The sequence below is a fragment of the Antennarius striatus genome, chromosome 16 (assembly GCF_040054535.1).
Source record: "Antennarius striatus isolate MH-2024 chromosome 16, ASM4005453v1, whole genome shotgun sequence".
Taxonomy (NCBI): domain Eukaryota; kingdom Metazoa; phylum Chordata; class Actinopteri; order Lophiiformes; family Antennariidae; genus Antennarius; species Antennarius striatus.
In genome coordinates, this window is record NC_090791.1 from 295,001 (window position 1) to 316,643 (window position 21,643).

General features: G+C 47.4%; 2 protein-coding genes and 1 long non-coding RNA gene across 4 annotated transcripts; 2 read left to right on the top strand and 1 right to left on the bottom strand.

The window, feature by feature from the left end:
- Positions 1-6,825: 6,825 nt before the first annotated feature.
- Positions 6,826-9,622, bottom strand: tmem100a (transmembrane protein 100a). The gene is made up of 2 exons (XM_068336546.1): positions 9,463-9,622; positions 6,826-7,628 (listed from the first exon to the last, which is right to left on the bottom strand). The coding sequence occupies exon 2, from the start codon at positions 7,456-7,458 to the stop codon at positions 7,054-7,056; it is 405 nt and encodes a 134-aa protein (XP_068192647.1). The 5' UTR covers positions 7,459-7,628; positions 9,463-9,622; the 3' UTR covers positions 6,826-7,053.
- Positions 9,623-10,051: 429 nt separating this feature from the next.
- Positions 10,052-16,950, top strand: pctp (phosphatidylcholine transfer protein). 2 transcript variants are annotated; one of them, XM_068336545.1, is made up of 7 exons: positions 10,052-10,297; positions 11,059-11,176; positions 13,361-13,440; positions 13,527-13,698; positions 13,778-13,845; positions 16,512-16,618; positions 16,671-16,950. In XM_068336545.1, the coding sequence occupies exons 1-6, from the start codon at positions 10,169-10,171 to the stop codon at positions 16,584-16,586; spliced, it is 642 nt and encodes a 213-aa protein (XP_068192646.1). In that variant the 5' UTR covers positions 10,052-10,168; the 3' UTR covers positions 16,587-16,618; positions 16,671-16,950. The 2 variants fall into 2 exon arrangements, with proteins under 2 accessions (XP_068192646.1, XP_068192645.1); XM_068336544.1 differs by having other exon boundaries at positions 16,512-16,950.
- A 1,155-nt stretch (positions 16,951-18,105) lies between these two features.
- LOC137610347 (uncharacterized) lies at positions 18,106-20,581 on the top strand. The gene is made up of 3 exons (XR_011038466.1): positions 18,106-18,704; positions 19,785-19,890; positions 20,435-20,581. It is a non-coding gene; the product is annotated as an uncharacterized lncRNA (long non-coding RNA).
- Positions 20,582-21,643: the final 1,062 nt, after the last annotated feature.

Consider the following 21,643-nt stretch of genomic DNA (forward strand, 5'->3'; position numbering starts at 1 on the left):
CGTGTGGCTCTGCGGTGCACTGGCGTTATGGTCAGAGTGTCTCCCTCCCATCACGGGTTAAGTAGCTGGGATAGGCTCCAGCAACCCCCCGTGACCCCCAGAAGAGGAGTGAACGAATGAAAAAGTTATGAAGTAAACAAAGAACTGCTGACCTCTGTCACCTCTGTGTGTAATGTTTGTGTAGTGGTTATGTGGTGTTTGTATAGTGTTTGTGTAGTGGTAATGTAGTGTTTGTGCCATGGTTATATAGTGTTTGTGTAGTGTTTGTGTAGTGGTTATGTAGTGTTTGTGTAGTGTTTGTGTAGTGTTTGTGTAGTGGTTATGTAGTGTTTGTGTAATTGTTTGGTAGTGGTTGTGTAGTGTTTGCATAGTGTTTGTGTAGTGGTTATGTGGTGTTTGTGCCATGGTTATATCGTGTTTGTGTAGTGTTTGTGTAGTGTTTGTGTAGTGTTTGTGTAGTGGTTATGTGGTGTTTGTGCCATGGTTATATCGTGTTTGTGTAGTGTTTGTATAGTGTTTGTGTAGTGGTTATGTAGTGTTTGTGTAGTTGTTATATAGTGTTTGTGTAGTGGTTATGTGGTGTTTACGTAGTGTTTGTGTAGTGGTTGTGTAGTGTTTGTATAGTGTTTGTGTAGTGGTTATGTAGTGTTTGTGCCATGGTTATATAGTGTTTGTGTAGTGTTTGTGTGGTGTTTGTGTAGTGGTTATGTAGTGTTTGCGTAGTGTTTGTGTAGTGGTTGTGTAGTGTTTGTATAGTGTTTGTGTAGTGGTTATGTAGTCTTTGTGCCATGGTTATATAGTGTTTGTGTAGTGTTTGTGTAGTGTTTGTGTAGTGGTTATGTGGTGTTCGTGCCATGGTTATATCGTGTTTGTGTAGTGGTTATTTAGTGTTTGTGTAATGTTTGTGTAGTGTTTGTGTAGTGGTTATTAAAGTGTTTGTGTAATTGTTGTGTAGTGGTTGTGTAGTGTTTTCATAGTGTTTGTGTAGTGGTTATATCGTGTTTGTGTAGTGGTTATATAGTGTTTGTGTAGTGGTTATGTGGTGTTTGCGTAGTGTTTGTGTAGTGGTTGTGTAGTGTTTGTATAGTGTTTGTGTAGTGGTTATGTAGTGTTTGTGCCATGGTTATATAGTGTTTGTGTAGTGTTTGTGTGGTGTTTGTGTAGTGGTTATGTAGTGTTTGTGTAGTGTTTGTGTAGTGGTTATGTAGTGTTTGTGCCATGGTTATATAGTGTTTGTGTAGTGTTTGCGTAGTGTTTGTGTAGTGGTTGTGTAGTGTTTGTATAGTGTTTGTGTAGTGGTTATGTAGTGTTTGGGCCATGGTTATATAGTGTTTGTGTAGTGGTTGTGTAGTGTTTGTGTAGTGGTTATATCGTGTTTGTGTAGTGGTTATATAGTGTTTGTGTAGTGGTTATGTGGTGTTTGCGTAGTGTTTGTGTAGTGGTTATGTAGTGTTTGTGCCATGGTTATATAGTGTTTGTGTAGTGTTTGTGTGGTGTTTGTGTAGTGGTTATGTAGTGTTTGTGTAGTGTTTGTGTAGTGGTTATGTAGTGTTTGTGCCATGGTTATATAGTGTTTGTGTAGTGTTTGCGTAGTGTTTGTGTAGTGGTTGTGTAGTGTTTGTATAGTGTTTGTGTAGTGGTTATGTAGTGTTTGGGCCATGGTTATATAGTGTTTGTGTAGTGGTTGTGTAGTGTTTGTGTAGTGGTTATATCGTGTTTGTGTAGTGGTTATATAGTGTTTGTGTAGTGGTTATGTGGTGTTTGCGTAGTGTTTGTGTAGTGGTTATGTAGTGTTTGTGCCATGGTTATATAGTGTTTGTGTAGTGTTTGTGTAGTGTTTGTGTAGTGGTTATGTAGTGTTTGTGTAGTGTTTGTGTAGTGGTTATGTAGTGTTTGTGCCGTGGTTATATAGTGTTTGTGTAGTGTTTGTGTAGTAGTTATGTAGTGTTTGTGCCATGGTTATATAGTGTTTGTGTAGTGTTTGTGTAGTGTTTGTGTATTGGTTATGTAGTGTTTGTGCCATGGTTATATAGTGTTTGTGTAGTGGTTGTGTAGTGGTTGTGCAGTGGTTGTGTATTTGTGGAGCCTCCCTGCTCGTCTCATGGAGTGTTTTCGTCTTACTGGACTGAGGTTACTCCGCCCTCTTGTTGACACGGGATGCGCTGTTTAAAGGGGCGGAGCCGTCCAGGAAGAGCTTCTCTCGGTGTCATGGAGGAATGAGGTCACCGTAAGCCGACGCCCCCTCTGGGACCCGGGCGGTCCAACGCTCCAGATGCTCAAGGAACACTGGCAGCACATGAGAGGAGTTCATTCGCTGCTACTCCTAGCTTGGGGTATCATGGGGACACGCCCTCTCTAGTGAGTGAGACAGAGGTGTGCTTCATCGCTCACCCTCCGCTCTGATGGCGCTGCAGCTGAAGGACACACCCACTGAGACCAGCTGGTGTTGATGAAGGAAACATGGAACCCGGACAGAATGGGGCCACCTCCCCTTGCAGACAAGGGGAAGAGAATGAGGATGATAATGATGATGATGGTGATGGTGATGGTGATGATGGTGATGATGATGATAATGGTGATGACAGTGATGGTGATGGTGAAGATGATGATGGCGATGATGATGATAATGGTGATAATGATGATGATTGTGATGATGGTGATGATGATGGTGATGGTGAAGATGATGATGGTGATGATGATAATGGTGATGATGATGGTGAAGATGATGGTGATGATGATGATGTTGGTGGTGATGATGATGATAAGGGTGATGATGGTGATGATGATGATGATAATGGTGATGATGGTGGTGATGATGGTGAAGATGATGATGGTGATGATGATGATGGTGGTAATGATGATGGTGATGATGATGATGGTGGTAATGATGATGGTGGTGGTGATGATGGTGATGGTGATGATGGTGGTAATGATGATGGTGGTGGTGATGATGGTGATGGTGATGATGGTGATGGTGATGATGGTGATGATGGTGATGGTGAAGATGATGATGGTGATGATGGTGATGGTGAAGATGATGATGGTGATGATGGTGATGGTGGTGATGATGATGGTGGTGATGATGGTGATGATGATGATGGTGGTGATGATGGTGATGATGATGATAATGGTGATGATGGTGATGATGATGATGATGATGATGGTTATGGTGATGATGATGGTGATGATGGTGAAGTTGATGGTGATGATGGTGATGATGGTGATGGTGAAGATGATGATGGTGATGATGATAATGGTGATGATGGTGATGATGATGATGATGGTTATGGTGATGATGATGGTGAAAAATGATGGTGATGGTGATGTTGGTGATGGTGAAGGTGATGATGATGGTGATGATGAAGATGATGATGGTGATGGTGATGATGTGATAATGGTGATGATGATGATGATGATGATGATGATGATGATGGTGATGATGGTGATGATGATGATGGTGATGATGATGATGATGGTGATGATGGTGATGGTGATGATGGTGATGGTGATGATGATGGTGATGAGGATGGTGATGATAATGATGATGGTGATGGTAATGGTCATGATGATGACGGTGATGATGATGGTGGTAATGATGATGGTGGTGGTGATGATGGTGATGATGGTGATGGTGATGATGATGGTGATGATGGTGTTGGTGAAGTTGATGGTGATGATGGTGATGGTGAAGATGATAATGGTGATGATGATAATGGTGATGATGGTGATGATGATTGTGATGATGGTGATGATGATGATAATGGTGATGATGGTGATGGTGATGATGATGATGGTTATGGTGATGATGATGGTGAAGAATGATGGTGATGATGGTGATGGTGGTGAAGATGGTGATGATGGTGAAGTTGATGGTGATGATGGTGAAGATGATGATGGTGATGGTGATGATGATGTGATAATGGTGATGATGATGATGATGATGATGGTGATGATGGTGATGATGATGATGATGGTGATGATGGTGATGATGATGATGATTATAATGGTGGTGATGATGATGGTGATGATGATGGTGATGATGGTGATGGTGATGATGGTGATGATGATGGTGATGAGGATGGTGATGATGATGATGATGATGGTGATGGTAATGGTCATGATGATGACGGTGATGATGATGGTGATGGTGATGATGGTGATGGTGAAGATGGTGATGATGGTGATGGTGATGATGGTGATGACCATCATCACCATCACCACCACCATGATGGTGATGATGATGATAATGGTGATGATGGTGATGATGATTGTGATGATGGTGGTGATGATAATGATGGTGGTGATGATGATGATAGTGATGATGGTGATGGTGATGATGGTGATGGTGGTGAAGATGGTGATGATGGTGAAGTTGATGGTGATGATGGTGAAGATGATGATGGTGATGGTGATGATGATGTGATAATGGTGATGATGATGATTGTGATGATGGTGATGATGATGATGATGATGATAATGGTGATGATGGTGATGGTGATGATGATGATGATAATGGTGATGATGGTGATGATGATGATGATGGTTATGGTGATGATGATGGTGAAAAATGATGGTGATGGTGATGTTGGTGATGGTGAAGGTGATGATGATGGTGATGATGAAGATGATGATGGTGATGGTGATGATGTGATAATGGTGATGATGATGATGATGATGATGATGATGATGGTGATGATGGTGATGATGATGATGGTGATGATGATGATGATGGTGATGATGGTGATGGTGATGATGGTGATGGTGATGATGATGGTGATGAGGATGGTGATGATAATGATGATGGTGATGGTAATGGTCATGATGATGACGGTGATGATGATGGTGGTAATGATGATGGTGGTGGTGATGATGGTGATGATGGTGATGGTGATGATGATGGTGATGATGGTGTTGGTGAAGTTGATGGTGATGATGGTGATGGTGAAGATGATAATGGTGATGATGATAATGGTGATGATGGTGATGATGATTGTGATGATGGTGATGATGATGATAATGGTGATGATGGTGATGGTGATGGTGATGATGATGATGGTTATGGTGATGATGATGGTGAAGAATGATGGTGATGATGGTGATGGTGGTGAAGATGGTGATGATGGTGAAGTTGATGGTGATGATGGTGAAGATGATGATGGTGATGGTGATGATGATGTGATAATGGTGATGATGATGATGATGATGATGGTGATGATGGTGATGATGATGATGATGGTGATGATGGTGATGATGATGATGATTATAATGGTGGTGATGATGATGGTGATGATGATGGTGATGATGGTGATGGTGATGATGGTGATGATGATGGTGATGAGGATGGTGATGATGATGATGATGATGGTGATGGTAATGGTCATGATGATGACGGTGATGATGATGGTGATGGTGATGATGGTGATGGTGAAGATGGTGATGATGGTGATGGTGATGATGGTGATGACCATCATCACCATCACCACCACCATGATGGTGATGATGATGATAATGGTGATGATGGTGATGATGATTGTGATGATGGTGGTGATGATAATGATGGTGGTGATGATGATGATAGTGATGATGGTGATGGTGATGATGGTGATGATGATGATGGTGATGGTGATGATGGTGATGATGATGATGATGATGATGATGATGATGATGGTGATGATGACGAGCATTGCGGATCACAGTTCCTGTAAAGAGACGCTACTGTTGAGCGTTGCTAGTCCGTGCTAGCGACTCCAGCTAACAGCGTGGGGGTGTGACTGCCCAGCTGGTGCCTGTCCCTTTAAGAGTGTGTGCTCCTGTCGACTGGGGGGTGTGCGCCCGACTGGAATGACAACCACGTGAGGAACAAACCGTGATGCACGCCGGCGAGGAGCCACGGCGTGAAGACGACACCAGTACGACCTGGGTGGGGTCACCCGGACCCGGGTCTGGTCAACCGTGTCTCCAGGTCCCAGACGTGTTGCGTGTTTCGTAAGCGTGTTGTGACATGATTGATAGCTGATGGCGTGCCTCCCCCCCCCACCCACAATGTGACAAAGTGTGTCGGACGTTCTGACGCAAGAGCAGGGTTCTGTTGTTGTGTCGGGTGTCACGGCGCCATGGCAACGCAAAGGCTGCCTATAATTACGCCTCTATTTAAAACCCACAGGGTCACACAGGACAGTCCAGCTCCTCCGCTGGGGGGTCACATCTTGGAAGGGTCTGGAGAACCCAGCAGAGGCTTGGCTCCGCCCCGTGGGCCGGGCCTCCATTCTGGTTGTGTTGACTAATTCATCTAGGCTAACCCGGTTCTAGCTCATCCAATGAGAACACGAGTTGTCTCACGTTACTTTATTTATTTGTTCGAGTTCCAGTTCAACATGCAAACAATTACATCACAACCCAGTGGCCACGCCCACAGAGGAGTCAGCCAATCACGTTGTTTCCTGCTTGTCCCTCTGCTGGTTGGCTGGATTGGAAACAAACGGGTCGGACCACGTTCTGGAAGGCCTCAGAACCAGTTCCGTCTCAGACCCAGTTCACGCTGGACAGACGCTATTGGTTCACCGCCCGGCCTTCAATCTAATGTGTCTCCACCAGATCCGTCCCGTTCAGGTTCTGATCCGGATGGAGGCGGCTTCAGAAGGTCCTGATGGAGAAACGGACTGAAGTCCTCAGGAAGTCATGTGACATATTTACACAGAGGATAACTGAGGAGAACACGCTAATGTCCTCTGGGTTATATACGTGATCTAATGCTAAATGAGCGATCATGTTTGGTGCCATATGTGAGCCATCAGCCCCCCCACAGCCCCGCCCCTCAGCCCCGCCCCTCAGCTCAGCACCAGATTAATGGGACGCTTCCTGCTCCTGAGCGCCGGTGATTCATCGTCACTGCGTTCCATCCCGTTTGGCCGGGTTCCCAGCGCCAGATGCTCCACATCTGTTCCACCAACGAGTTCTGCTGGGGGGTCCAGCATCCAACCTCCTCTGTTAACAGCCAGTCCCGGGGCCGCCGCCGGCCCCGGGGCCGCCGCCGGGCCGGACAGGACGCCAGGATCAGGTGAAGATGCCCCTGTGGCCGGCAACCAGTGTGGTCTGGCTCTCCCGCCGCCGCTCCTTCTTCCTCTCCAGCCTCAACCTCCAGCAGGTGGCGCTGGACGCCAGCAGGACCAGACCGGCCGACAGCAGCACCAGCCCGAAGTAGGAGATGGTGGAGCCGTGGGAGTTGAAGCTGTACGCCACGGCGGTGACCACGATACCGGCGATGAGGACCACCACGCCGAACGGGATGGTGCAGCGGTAGCAGGACAGCTCCGCCCCACCGGTGGCCGCCGTCAGCTGGACCTCGTTGACCAGCGGGATGTTGACCGTCGTCTCTGGACCTGCAGGACTCTCGTGGTGGTTGGCCTTCTCGTGGGGCGCTTGGGTTCTCATGGCGTCCTGATGAGCGTCTTCTGGCATCGCAAGACGGAGGACCTTCTGCTAAACGACCCCAGATGTTTCCGTCGTTTCTCGCCTCCTGTCTTTGCAGGGTCTGTTTGGGTCTTTCAGAGTCTTTTAGGGTGTTCCCAGGTCTTCCCAGGTGTTTTAGGGTCTTCTCAGGTCTTCCCAGGTCTTCTCGGTCTTCTGGTCTGTGGACAAACAGAACACTCATGACGTGACAGTCGGACTGGTTGCTCAACGCTGACACGCCGCAGATGCTTTTTGTTAGCATTCAACTCGTTTCACAATCCCTCCGCCGCTTTAAACGAGCGCTTTGCACAACCCCCCCCAGTGCCCCCACCCCACCCCCAACCCGCCGGAGGGGTCCGCTGGAATGACGCAGGAGCGGTGAGCCCAGCACGAGCTGAGACATTCCCTGGAGAGCGCAGGATATGATATTACAAGCTGCCCCCCCCATCCGTCTGCCCCGTGGAACAAGAACAGCCCCCCCCTCTGTCTGCTGGGTGGAAGCTGGGATCTGACTGACTGGACTCCCAGTGGTCAGGAATTCCTGGGCGACAGAAACAAACAAGGCCGCTGACCAAAAAGACCACAACCAAAGAGACCACAACCAAAAAGACCACCGACCAATAAGACCTTCGACCAAAAAGACCACCGACCAAAAAGACCACAACCAACAAGACCACCGACCAATAAGACCACTGACCAACGAGACCACCGACCAACGAGACCACCGACCAACGAGACAACCGACCAATAAGACCACCGACCAATAAGACCACCGACCAATATGACCACCGACCAACGAGACCACCGACCAATAAGACCACCGACCATTAAGACCACCGACCAACGAGACCACAACCAACGAGACCACCGACCAACAAGACCACCGACCAATAAGATCACCGACCAATGAGACCACCGACTGAGACCACCGATAAACAAGACCACCAGCCAACAAGACCACCAGCCAACAAGATGACCGACCAACAAGACCACTACCCAACAAGACCACTACACAACAAGACAACCGACCAACAAAACCACTACCCAACAAGACCACTACCCAACAAGACAACCGACCAACAAGACCACCGACCAATAAGACCACCGACCAATAAGACCACCGACCAATAAGACCACCGACCAATAAGACCACCGACCAATAAGACCATCGACCAAAAAGACCACCGACCAAAAAGACCACAACCAACAAGACCACCGACCAATAAGACTACCGACCAACGAGACCACCGACCAACGAGACCACCGACCAACGAGACCACCGACCAACGAGACCACCGACCAACGAGACAACCGACCAATGAGACCACCGACCAATAAGACCACCGACCAATATGACCACCGACCAATGAGACCACCGACCAATAAGACCACCGACCATTAAGACCACCGACCAACGAGACCACAACCAACGAGACCACCGACCAACAAGACCACCGACCAACAAGATCACCGACCAATGAGACCACTGACTGAGACCACCGACAAACAAGACCACCAGCCAACAAGACCACCAGCCAACAAGATGACCGACCAACAAGACCACTACCCAACAAGACCACTACACAACAAGACAACCGACCAACAAAACCACTACCCAACAAGACCACTACCCAACAAGACAACCGACCAACAAGACCACTACCCAACAAGACCACTACCCAATTAGACCACCGACCAACTAGACCAGCAACCGTCCGTTGGGTGCAGGTATCTCCCAGGAGTCTCTGACCTAAAACCAGAACTTGAGACTCCTCCAGACTCATCCAACGGACGGATGAAGAGCAAACTTGTTCTCCTGGTTCCGGGAGATGTTGGTGTTTCGGTCGTCGTGGCGACATCTCTGTCCTCTAGAAGGACTCCAGAACAACTAAAGTTCCTTTGATGGACATCAGGTCTGGAGCGGTAGAGGAACTTTGTCCTGACCCCCCACCGGGTCTGGACCAGACCGACCCGGTCACGCCTCACCCACACAGACGGATCCCCGGTTCCTACCTCCCAGCCGTCCCAGCGGATCGGTGATTATTAATTATTGATCATCCTGCCACGGGGACACTTGTTTTTTCCGCCGTGAGCCTCGTGTCTCCGCCCGGACTGGAACCCCTCTCCCCCGGTGGAGCCTCCGGTCTGCGCGGCCGGTTCGTCTGCCATCCCGGTCACGGCAACTGGTTTTAGTATCGATGACGAACGTGAAGCGATCGACTACAGAGACGAACTCGGTTTCCGGTGGATTTCAAAATAAACCGTCTTCTCCTGAGACTTTTATGCTTTTATCTTGTTGACTTCCGGTTGTGGCGAGTTAAAAAAACATTGAGACCCGTGGAAACCGGACGTGTTCCGGTCGCCTCCGCCCCCCCCGAAACTAAAACCAAAGCCTCCATGATGAATGTAATAAATATTATATGAGACGATAAATAAATAAGTAGAGTGAATGGGAGGTCAGGAACTGTTTTCCTTCTACCAGCAGAACTGTTTCTACTTCCGGTTCTCTTGATCAATAAATCAGAGAAACTCAAACACGGAACTCATGACTGACTGTTTTCTCCTCCCGGTGATTTCCGGCTCTTATCCGGTAACGTTCACACCGCCGGTACCGCCAGGGGGCGCAGCGTCCCGTTCCCTCAGGAGGTGTTTTATTGTGAAAGGTGAGACCGGAAGCGCGCCGGCCTCTGTCAGGTGAGGCTCCGGTGGTGGGGGCATCATGTCGGCTCCGTTCCGGGATGAGGAGTTCGAGTCCGCGTGGAGGGAGCTGGACGAGCCGCAGCTGGAGGGGGGGTGGCAGCTGTTCACGGAGGCGATGGGAGTCACGATCTACCGGCGCTACGACGAGGTACCGACACCCCCGCCCCGGTCCCCCCCGGCCGGAAGCACGGCGGCTGCACGAGCCCCCCCCCCCCCCCCCGCCCGGGAGGCGGTTCGCCGCCGGTGTCCCGTCGGTTCCGGGCGGTCCGTGAACGCCTCACGTCACGAGATGAAACGATGAAAGAAAAAGCCGGTCCGACCGTCTCCGTCCCTGGGGGGGGGGGGGGGGGGGTCTGTGCGCGGAACCGAACGCCACTGAGAACACCCCCGAAATCAGAACGTACCCTGTTTGTCCGGAAGGTTAATGATCCGATTCTCTATCGATCACTGATCAGGAGTTCTGATCAAACACAGGAAATGAGAAATGATGCAGCAAAGAGCTTTATCAATATTTATATCTGTGTTCGCTGCTGATCACGTGACTTATCAACAGACGTGAATCCATTGATCCCTGATTGATGACAGTCATATTTGCTGACAGATGCTGACCCTGACCCCATGAACTACCGGTTCCCTCTAACGTTTGGTCTTCTGACCTGATGGTTTATGTTTTATTCTGCTAAAAGTTTCTCCACGTGTGTTTTCCAGTTTGCAGACTGGTTTCTGAGTATGACATCACTTCCTCATTAAGTCGACGCCCATTTCGCAACAACCGACCCACAATGCCGTTCGTCCGTGTAATTGGATTAGAGTGTGGGAACGCGGCGCTGGGGAGGGTGTGGGTTCTAATCACAACCGTGTGGTTTGAGATTACTGTGGGCGTGGCTTGCTGTCATGTGATCTTTTCAGGAAACCGGACTCTACGAGTACAAAGTCCTGGGCGTGTTGACCTCCTGCGCGCCGGCGCGCTGCGCTGACGTCTACATGGACCTGGAATACCGGAAAGGGTGGGATAAATACGCAAAAGGTAAAGTCATCAAGGTGACGCCCACCCCGGGGCGCCGCCCTTCCCGGGGCGCCGCCCACACGCCCCCTCTGTGCTGCTCACACCTCATACCCGGCGTCACGCGGTGGAGTAACCCTGTACATGTTTCCTCCCCTCACGCACCGCCAGTCACCTCCAGGTAACACCTGTACTGCAGCCCCGCCCTAAAGCAGTGATGTCATCAGGCCTACGTAGGAGTCCAGCTGTAGTTCAGTCATGTCTGCGGCGTCAGCAGGAGGCTCCTGATTGGCTGACCCTCATCATGTGACCTGCTGGTCTCTGGTCTGATGGTTCTAGAACAGTGGTCCCCAACCTGCGGGCTGCGGACCGGTACCGGTCCGTGGGCCATTTGGTACCGGGCCGCACGGAAAGAGAAAATAATTTACATTACTTCCATTTTATTTATTTCTGTCTGAAAGATGTTTTATTTTGAAAAATTTCCCAATTCTCTGTTACACCCGTCTACGTCAGTGGTCCCAAACCACCGGGTCGCGACCCGGTACCAAATGGCGGAGTAGACCGAACGTCCGGAACACACTTCAGGGGTCATTGTCTCCCGTTACCCCTAGACCAGCGGTCTTCAACCACTAGTTCTCATTATTTTAATTATTATTATTTGATTGACTTGTCCACCCTTTGATTGGAAATGATCAGTATTTCTCCCACGTTGAATGCACTGATTGTAAGTCACTATATTTCAAAATAAACCTCATCAGTGCCGTCACTTGAATCAAGTTTTTAATGCAATTATTTCTTAAGATTATTTAGTTTACAGAAATGTTGATTATCAATTTATGACAAAAAAGGTTGTTTACTGTCTGTTGATGTCTGCATTCTACATGAAACCACTGCTGATGTGTTATTAGACTACAGCTGTCCTGGAGTCATTAACGATTATCGAATAAATGAAGACCGGTCCGTGGAAATAAAAAGGTTGGAGACCGCTGATCTAGAACACATGTGTCAAACTCAATTTCAATGGGGGTGGGGTGGGGGTGGGAGCACGTCAGCATCACGACTGTCCTCAAAGGGCCAGATGTAACTAATAAAAGTAACTAAATGTAACTCAGTGTAATGTAACTAAATGTAACTACTCCTTAATGTAACTAATAAATGTAACTAAATGTAACTCAGTGTAATGTAACTAAATGTAACTACTCCTTAATGTAACTAATAAATGTAACTAAATGTAACTACTCCTTAATGTAACTAATAAATGTAACTAAATGTAACTCAGTGTAATGTAACTAAATGTAACTACTCCTTAATGTAACTAATAAATGTAACTAAATGTAACTACTCCTTAATGTAACTAATAAATGTAACTAAATGTAACTCAGTGTAATGTAACTAAATGTAACTACTCCTTAGTGTAACTAATAAATGTAACTAAATGTAACTCAGTGTAATGTAACTAAATGTAACTACTCCTTAATGTAACTAATAAATGTAACTAAATGTAACTCAGTGTAATGTAACTAAATGTAACTACTCCTTAATGTAACTAATAAATGTAACTAAATGTAACTCAGTGTAATGTAACTAAATGTAACTACTCCTTAATGTTAAATAACTGAATTTCTGACTGATTCTAGTTCCAAACATTACAGTTAGACAGAAAAAACATGTTTGTTTGTTTCTCTGTTCTAACATAAATCCTTTTCATTTGTCAGGTTATTAAACCCACAGAACTCCATCAATCAAGGATCAAACTATCAATCAAAGAAAAATAACATCAGACACAAGTTAGGACGTTAACTTTGTTCACAACGTTTAGTCAGAGTTAAAATGGGATGAACTACTGCATTGTGGGAAATGTAGTTTTTGGTCAAAGCACACTTTTGTCCTATTTATTTTAGACACTCCGACCTTTAATGCTCTCGCTGGCCACATTAAATGATGTGGAGGGCCACATTTGGCCCCCGGGCCTTGAGTTTGACACATGTGGTCTAGAAGATCTGTATTCGACTGATGGTTTCCTTCAGGATCCGGATGAACCGGTTTCAGTATCAGTCTGGACCCGATGCTGACGCCAGCGTCCGGTCCTGTTCTGGACGCTGTCAGGAGATAGAACCTAGTGACTGTAGCGGTGCAGAACCTTTCACACCTGATGATCCAGACCCCCCCCCCCAGCTGACTGAATGGTTCTGCTCTTTGGTTCTCCAGAGCTCTATGAGAAGGACTTCAGTGGTCGGAGCGCCATCTACTGGGAGGTGAAGTACCCATTCCCTCTGTCCAACAGAGACGTATCCTTCCCCTGAGAACCTCAGGTGTGTGTGGGCAGTGGAACGAGGCTGTGACGGGAACGGTTCCCTAACGGACCCCCCCTCAGTACGTCTACGTACGAGAGCGCAGAGACCTGGAGGTGGACGGCAGGAAGATCTGGGTCATCCTGGCCAGAAGTTCTCCAGAGACCCCGTGGGACGAGAAGAAGGGAGTGGTCCGGGTCACAGACTACCGGCAGAGCGTTGCCATGGAGAGCAATGGAGCCTGTGGAACCAAAGGTATGGGGGGGCTGGAGGGCGGGACTAGAATCCTGACCATGTGACGTCTTGATCATATGACGCCTCTGATTCGTTTCAGTCTCCATGAATTACTTTGATAATCCTGGTGGCCTGATTCCTTCCTGGCTGGTCAACTGGGCGGCTCAGGTGAGTCCCTGTCCCCTAACCCTAAACTTACAGGTAGAGCCCTAAACCTGCAGGTAGAACCCTAAACCAACAGGTAGAACCCTAAACCTACAGGTACAACCCTAAACCTGCAGGTAGAACCCTAAACCTACAGGTACAACCCTAAACCTACAGATAGAACCCTAAACCTGCGGGTAGAACCCTAAACCTACAGGCAGAACCCTAAACCCACAGGCAGAATCCCAAACCTGCAGGTAGAACCCCAAACCTACGGGTAGAACCCTAAACCTGCAGGTAGAACCCTAAACCTGCAGGTAGAACCCTAAACCTACAGGCAGAACCCTAAACCCACAGGCAGAACCCCAAACCTACAGGTACAACCCTAAACCTGCAGGTAGAACCCTAAACCAACAGGTAGAACCCTAAACCTACAGGTACAACCCTAAACCAACAGGTACAACCCTAAACCTACAGGTACAACCCTAAACCTGCAGGTAGAACCCTAAACCTACAGGCAGAACCCTAAACCAACAGGCAGAACCCCAAACCTGTAGGTAGAACCCCAAACCTACGGGTAGAACCCTAAACCGACAGGTAGAACCCTCAGCCTACAGGTAGAACCCTAAACCTACAGGTAGAACTCTAAACCTATAAATGAACCCTAAACCTACAGGTAGAACCCTAAACCTACAGGTAGAGCCCTAAACCTATAAATGAACCCTAAACCTACAGGTAGAACCCTAAAACTGCAGGTAGAACCCTAAACCTGAAGGTAGAACCCTAAACCTGCAGGTAGAACCCTAAATCTACGGGTAGAACCCTAAACCTACAGGTAGAACCCTCAGCCTACAGGTAGAACCCTAAACCTACAGGTAGAACTCTAAACCTATAAATGAACCCTAAACCTACAGGTAGAACCCTAAACCTACAGGTAGAGCCCTAAACCTATAAATGAACCCTAAACCTACAGGTAGAACCCTAAAACTGCAGGTAGAACCCTAAACCTGAAGGTAAAACCCAAACCTGCAGGTAGAACCCTAAATCTACGGGTAGAACCCTAAACCTACAGGTAGAACCCTCAGCCTACAGGTAGAACCCTAAACCTACAGGTAGAACTCTAAACCTATAAATGAACCCTAAACCTACAGGTAGAACCCTAAACCTACAGGTAGAGCCCTAAACCTATAAATGAACCCTAAACCTACAGGTAGAACCCTAAACCTACAGGTAGAGCCCTAAACCTATAAATGAACCCTAAACCAACAGGTAGAACCCTAAACCTACAGGTAGAACCCTAAAACTGCAGGTAGAACCCTAAACCTGCAGGTAGAACCTTAAACCTGCATGTAGAACCCTAAACCTACAGGTAGAACCCTCAACCTACAGGTAGAACCCTAAACCTACAGGTAGAACCCTCAACCTACAGGTAGAACCCTCAACCTACAGGTAGAACCCTAAAACTGCAGGTAGAACCCTAAACCTGCAGGTAGAACCCTAAACCTATAGGTAGAACCCTCAACCTACAGGTAGAACCCTAAACCTGCAGGTAGAACCCTCAACCTACAGGTAGAACCCTCAACCTACAGGTAGAACCCTCAACCTACAGGTAGAACCCTCAACCTACAGGTAGAACCCTAAACCTACAGGCAGAACCCTAAACCCACAGGCAGAACCCCAAACCTGTAGGTAGAACCCCAAACCTACGGGTAGAACCCTAAACCGACAGGTAGAACCCTAAGCCTACAAGCAGAACCCTAAACCTACAGGTAGAACCCTAAACCTGCAGGTAGAACCCTAAACCTATAAATGAACCCTAAACCTACAGGTAGAACCCTAAAACTGCAGGTAGAACCCTAAACCTGCAGGTAGAACCTTAAACCTGCATGTAGAACCCTAAACCTACAGGTAGAACCCTCAACCTACAGGTAGAACCCTAAACCTACAGGTAGAACCCTCAACCTACAGGTAGAACCCTCAACCTACAGGTAGAACCCTAAAACTGCAGGTAGAACCCTAAACCTGCAGGTAGAACCCTAAACTTATAGGTAGAACCCTCAACCTACAGGTAGAACCCTAAACCTGCAGGTAGAACCCTCAACCTACAGGTAGAACCCTCAACCTACAGGTAGAACCCTCAACCTACAGGTAAAACCCTCAACCTACAGGTAGAACCCTAAATCTACAGGTAGAACCCTAAACCTACAGGTAGAACCCTCAACCTACAGGTAGAACCCTAAATCTACAGGTAGAACCCTAAACCTACAGGTAAAACCCTCAACCTACAGGTAGAACCCTAAATCTACAGGTAGAACCCTAAACCTGCAGGTAGAACCCTCAACCTACAGGTAGAACCCTAAACCTACAGGTAGAACCCTAAACCTACAGGTAGAACCCTCAACCTACAGGTAGAACCCTAAATCTACAGGTAGAACCCTAAACCTACAGGTAAAACCCTCAACCTACAGGTAGAACCCTAAATCTACAGGTAGAACCCTAAACCTGCAGGTAGAACCCTCAACCTACAGGTAGAACCCTCAACCTACAGGTAGAACCCTCAACCTACAGGTAAAACCCTCAACCTACAGGTAGAACCCTAAATCTACAGGTAGAACCTTAAACGGTGTGCTGTCCTCTCCTGGGGGGTTGTGGGCGGGGCTTGTCAGTGACGGGGTGTTCCTCTCCTCCAGACGGGGGTCCCTGCGTTCCTGACCGACATGCAGAAGGCCTGCGACGCCTACGGCGACTACCAGCTGAGGAAATGATGGCGGCCCTCAGAGGAGCAAGAGCTCCGCCCAGTGGGTGGGGCCAGGTGTCTGCGGGGGCGTGAGCGGACCTCTAAATTCCATACGTGTTCTGGAACCAGCGCCGGTCCGTTTCTGGTCGCTGCAACAATAAATACTATGAGGTCACTATTGATCAGCCTGCTGGTCGATACAGTGATCAATGGATCGATCCAGACATGGTCAAGGTGATTGATTGGCAAACGATGAAGCACTGGCTGAACTTTTACCTGGTGGAGATCAGTCGTATCCTGGAGGCTACAGGTGTTCCTGTCCACCTGTCGGCCCCAAGCTGTTGTTGTTGTTGTTGTCTTGTGTGCCATATCGCTGTTTGAAACCAATAAACCGTCAAAATTAATTTCCTGTCGGGGGGGTCTCTCGTGTCCAATTGTTGAATGCTCTTCATTGGGCGTGGCTTACAGACGCCACAGGTGGGCGTGGCTTACAGACGCCACAGGTGGTATCTGTTTCATCCTCTGGTCCGTCCTGGATGAAACAACTGTTTCACAGGGACACCCGTGGGGGGGTCCTGTGTCTTCTGATCAGGCACATATAGGGACACCCGTGGGGGGTCCTGTAACAGCTGCCACAGGAGGAGGAGCTGCTGGAGGTTCAGGTAAGAACCAGATGACATGTTTGGTTCCACCCCCGTAGACGAGCTAACCCAACAGGCTAATGCTACCAGGGTTAGCTTACCAGGGGTAAAGGGGGCTTCCCTTCTGAAGGGGGGGGGGACTACTGTCTAGTTCAAACAGTGCTGGTGAATTTTTGCTGATGCAGCTGTACTGACCCCCAGGATGACGGTTCAAATCCCTCTGGTTTGTTAACTAAAGATGACTGGAGGGCAGAGAAATGATGTCATCATAACCCGAACCTGAACCTGAACCCGAACCTGAACCCGAACCTGATTTGCTTCATAAAATCTGGATTTTTTCCCCACATTTGAAATGAATCCAAACACGACCCTCTCGAACATCTGAGGTTTGTGCGCCCTCTGTTGGTGGAAGCCGCGCATCGCACCACCTGACACAACGTGGTGACGTCACGTTTTCTCGCGGCAGCAATTTCAGGACTAAGTCCAAAAAATTTTTTTATGACGTTCAGATGAATTAATTCAGTTTGTGACGAACTTCATGGTCAATAAACACATTAAAGCTGGTTTTAAATGTATTTATTAAAAACATTCAAGGAATCTCAAATGTTTAAAGTGGCCCTATTCTGAAAATCACACTTTTCCAGGTCTCTACATATACATAGTGGTCCTCCCTAACCCGACCAACTCCTAGAACCTGGTAAACAAACACTTCCTGCATCCATAGATATTTGGACTTTTAGGAAGTCACGGCTCTGAACGACTGGATTCGACCACAAAGCGCTAGAATAGGCATCCTTGACCTCAGACTTTGCACTCTGCTATTGGACAGAGTATTGGACGATACGGATTGGTGGACATGCTCAGGGGCGTGGACGATACGGATTGGTTGACATGCCCAAGGGCGTGGCCATCCCCAAGTCGGACGTGAGGCAGCAGTCTGTTGACATGGCGTCCATCACAGGGAGACATGATAGTTGTTCAGGTGTTGATTGTACAAATCAACACCAGCGTTTATTTTTAATCCCATCAATGAAGAACAGAACAGACCGTGGTTACATTTCATGTTTAATGTCTCTGTGCAGCTACATCTCCTGCTCGTTAGTTTGTGTGTGAACCACTTCACTCCAGCCTGTGTTAGCAACGAGGGTCAGTCCAGACGGGGCTTTGTCTGAGACTGGTCCTCATTCAAGGATCACTCCCCACCATAGGGACCAAGGACCTGCACCCTGGACCAAGGACCAAGGACCTGCACCCTGGACCAAGGACCAAGGACCTGCACCCTGGACCAAGGACCAAGGACCTGCACCCTGGACCAAGGACCAAGGACCTGCACCCTGGACCAAGGACCAAGGACCTGCACCCTGGACCAAGGACCAAGGACCTGCACCCTGGACCAAGGACCAAGGACCTGCACCCTGGACCAAGGACCAAGGACCTGCACCCTGGACCAAGGACCAAGGACCTGCACCCTGGACCAAGAACCAAGGACCTGCACCCTGGTTAAGGTTAGTCTCACCACATTTATCTTTAGCAGTTTCTGTTAGCATGGGTGATCAGTGCTATGTGGCTAATTAGGTGGTGCTGCTTTGTTTGGTGTTTGTGTGTGTTGCTCCAATGTGTGTGTGCTAAACCTACAGTACCTACTGTAGGTACAACGTGTGTGTGCTAAACCCACAGTACCTACTGTAGGTACAACGTGTGTGTGCTAAACCTACAGTACCTACTGTAGGTACAACGTGTGTGTGCTAAACCCACAGTACCTACTGTAGGTACAACGTGTGTGTGCTAAACCTACAGTACCTACTGTAGGTACAACGTGTGTGTGCTAAACCCACAGTACCTACTGTAGGTACAACGTGTGTGTGCTAAACCTACAGTACCTACTGTAGGTACAACGTGTGTGTGCTGAACCTACAGTACCTACTGTAGGTACAATGTGTGTGTGCTAAACCTACAGTACCTACTGTAGGTACAATGTGTGTGTGCTAAACCTACAGTACCTACTGTAGGTACAATGTGTGTGTGCTAAACCTACAGTACCTACTGTAGGTACAATGTGTGTGTGCTAAACCTACAGTACCTACTGTAGGTACAATGTGTGTGTGCTGAACCTACAGTACCTACTGTAGGTACAACGTGTGTGTGCTGAACCTACAGTACCTACTGTAGGTACATCTCACCAGAGTTGGGCTCACATGTGATCTTTTTTCTTTTTGTCGGTTAGCATGAATGAAGTCATGCTATGCTAGGCTATGTAGGGAGGTCTCCTTTGTTTCAAGTTTGCGTGTTGTGTGTGCGCGCGCACACTCCCACACGTGTGTGCGTGCTGGACCTACAGTATAAAGCTAAAACACAGTAAGTTGGTCTCATATTTTCTTTCCTATTACCTGTCAGCATAAATAAAGTCAGCTAATGCTAGGCTAAGTAGGGAGTTGTGCTGTTTCGTATTGTGTGCGAACGTATTAGAGTCGATTGTTTGCTGGTCGTCATAGCAACAACGCTCATAGGTCTGTCCTCCTTACCCAGAATCAGAACATTGGTGTCCTGATATTAGTGTCTCCTCCCTCCCTTGTGCATCCATTCAGCCCACAGCTTGAAGGGACGTGGGGGGCCAAACTGACCCAGTGGACACTCATCCTGTTGGTACACAGCTGTCCTGCAGGACTCTTCATTCCCACTATTGAAGTAAAGGTATGTACAAGTCATATTCCATATAATGTTTTAATAATATTGGTTAAATACACTAATTTTCCAAATATAGTTGTCTACAGGTGTTAGTGAATGCACATGTGTTGATAGTAGTTCAGTAAAAAATAATAGTGTTGTGTATTAGAATGTTCCAGGAAGACAGTAGGTGAAGTGAAGACTTTAGTATAAATTTCTGAGACAGATTCATGTATGTCATATATTGTTTTATCTCCTTATGTCGTTACGTTTGGTGTACCCCTCTATAAGATCCACTTTCCAAAGGCTTTGAAGGGACAATGCAGAGTCGAACCTCACAAGACAGAGACAACATTCTGTTAGTGTTGTAATATTTTAATATTTCAAACAAACATGTTGTAAAATTCTGTTGGTAATTGTTCACAACAAAACACAGTAAAAAGTAACCACACAAATAAATAAATTAGTAGCAAATACCAGGATGTATTTTGAACACAATTTTTCTAAACAGAGAAATGAATCAAACAATATCAATAACAGTAAAGATCTATCTTTGTGTTTTATTGAACAGGTTTTGTAGCTGACATGTTGGACCTCATATGTGACAAAGTCTTGGTGGACCCCGTGCCATACACAAATGAGATGTTGTCCATTCCTCTCCCCAAGAATCTGTCTGCCCAGTGTGAGCGTCCGGACAAGGAGGAGGTCATTGCCAGCTACATGACCAGGGTCAACCAAGACTCGGGTCTAAATCCAGCGTAGTGGCCTTCGTCTTCAGGAAACTCCTGGCGTATGTGAAGGACCCCACAGGCTGGGATGACGACCCGGATTCTGCACCCTAAGTAGCCCCAGCACCAGCCAACAAAGGTGCAATAGGCCAGATGTCTGCACCGTCTACAGAAGGAGGACACAAAACTATTTATTTCACAATGTTTTCAATCCTGAGTATTACAAGTATTGAGTATTACGTTTAGGCACACAGGCTGGAACCCAGGATGTTGAGTCATGCACGGAACCTCATCAACCTGCAGACGGCTCCTAACCTACAGTGAACACCATGGTAAAGGTCATTTAAATTTATAATGGTAAAAGTAGCCGAATACCGTAGAGACATAACTGTGGTTTAGCTGTGAGCTTGTTACTTGTGTCTCCAAACAGATGTTTTCTGCTTCTGTTGGCACACATTCAGTGTCCACAGGAACACCTGTACAACAGGTGAAGACACCTGTACAACAGGTGAAGACACCTGTACAACAGGTGAAGACACCTGTACAACAGGTGAAGACACCTGTACAACAGGTGAAGACACCTGTACAACAGGTGAAGACACCTGTACAACAGGTGAAGACACCTGTACAACAGGTGAAGACACCTGTACAACAGGTGAAGACACCTGTACAACAGGTGAAGACACTTCAAAATAGAGCAGATAAAGGCATGACTGCAGTATGGTTACATCACTTCAGCATTAACCTGGTGTGATGGTAGCAGGTGTCAGCTCCGTGTGTCTCGTCACAGAGGACTGCCTCAAACATTTAGCAGCTTAGTAACGGGTTAAATCAATGTGATAGAAAAATAAAGTCACTTAGCCGTGAGCAGAAGCTAGCATTAGCCACATGGTAATAACTATCAGAACCACCATCAGACTTTACTGTCACTTATAGAAATACAGGAACATTTTAACAGTAAACACATCTGTACACATACTAAATACATAATAAGACATGTGACATTATTACTGTGATGAGAGGCGGGAGTAGAAGCTAAAGTAGCTACCAGA

Coding starts and splice junctions, on each gene's coding strand:
- tmem100a (XM_068336546.1), bottom strand. CDS start 7,458: ATGCCAGAAGACGCTCATCAGGACGCCATGAGAACCCAAGCGCCCCAC.
- pctp (XM_068336544.1), top strand. CDS start 10,169: ATGTCGGCTCCGTTCCGGGATGAGGAGTTCGAGTCCGCGTGGAGGGAG. Junction 10,298..11,058: donor TCTACCGGCGCTACGACGAG/GTACCGACACCC, acceptor TGATCTTTTCAG/GAAACCGGACTCTACGAGTA. Junction 13,699..13,777: donor TGGAGCCTGTGGAACCAAAG/GTATGGGGGGGC, acceptor GATTCGTTTCAG/TCTCCATGAATTACTTTGAT.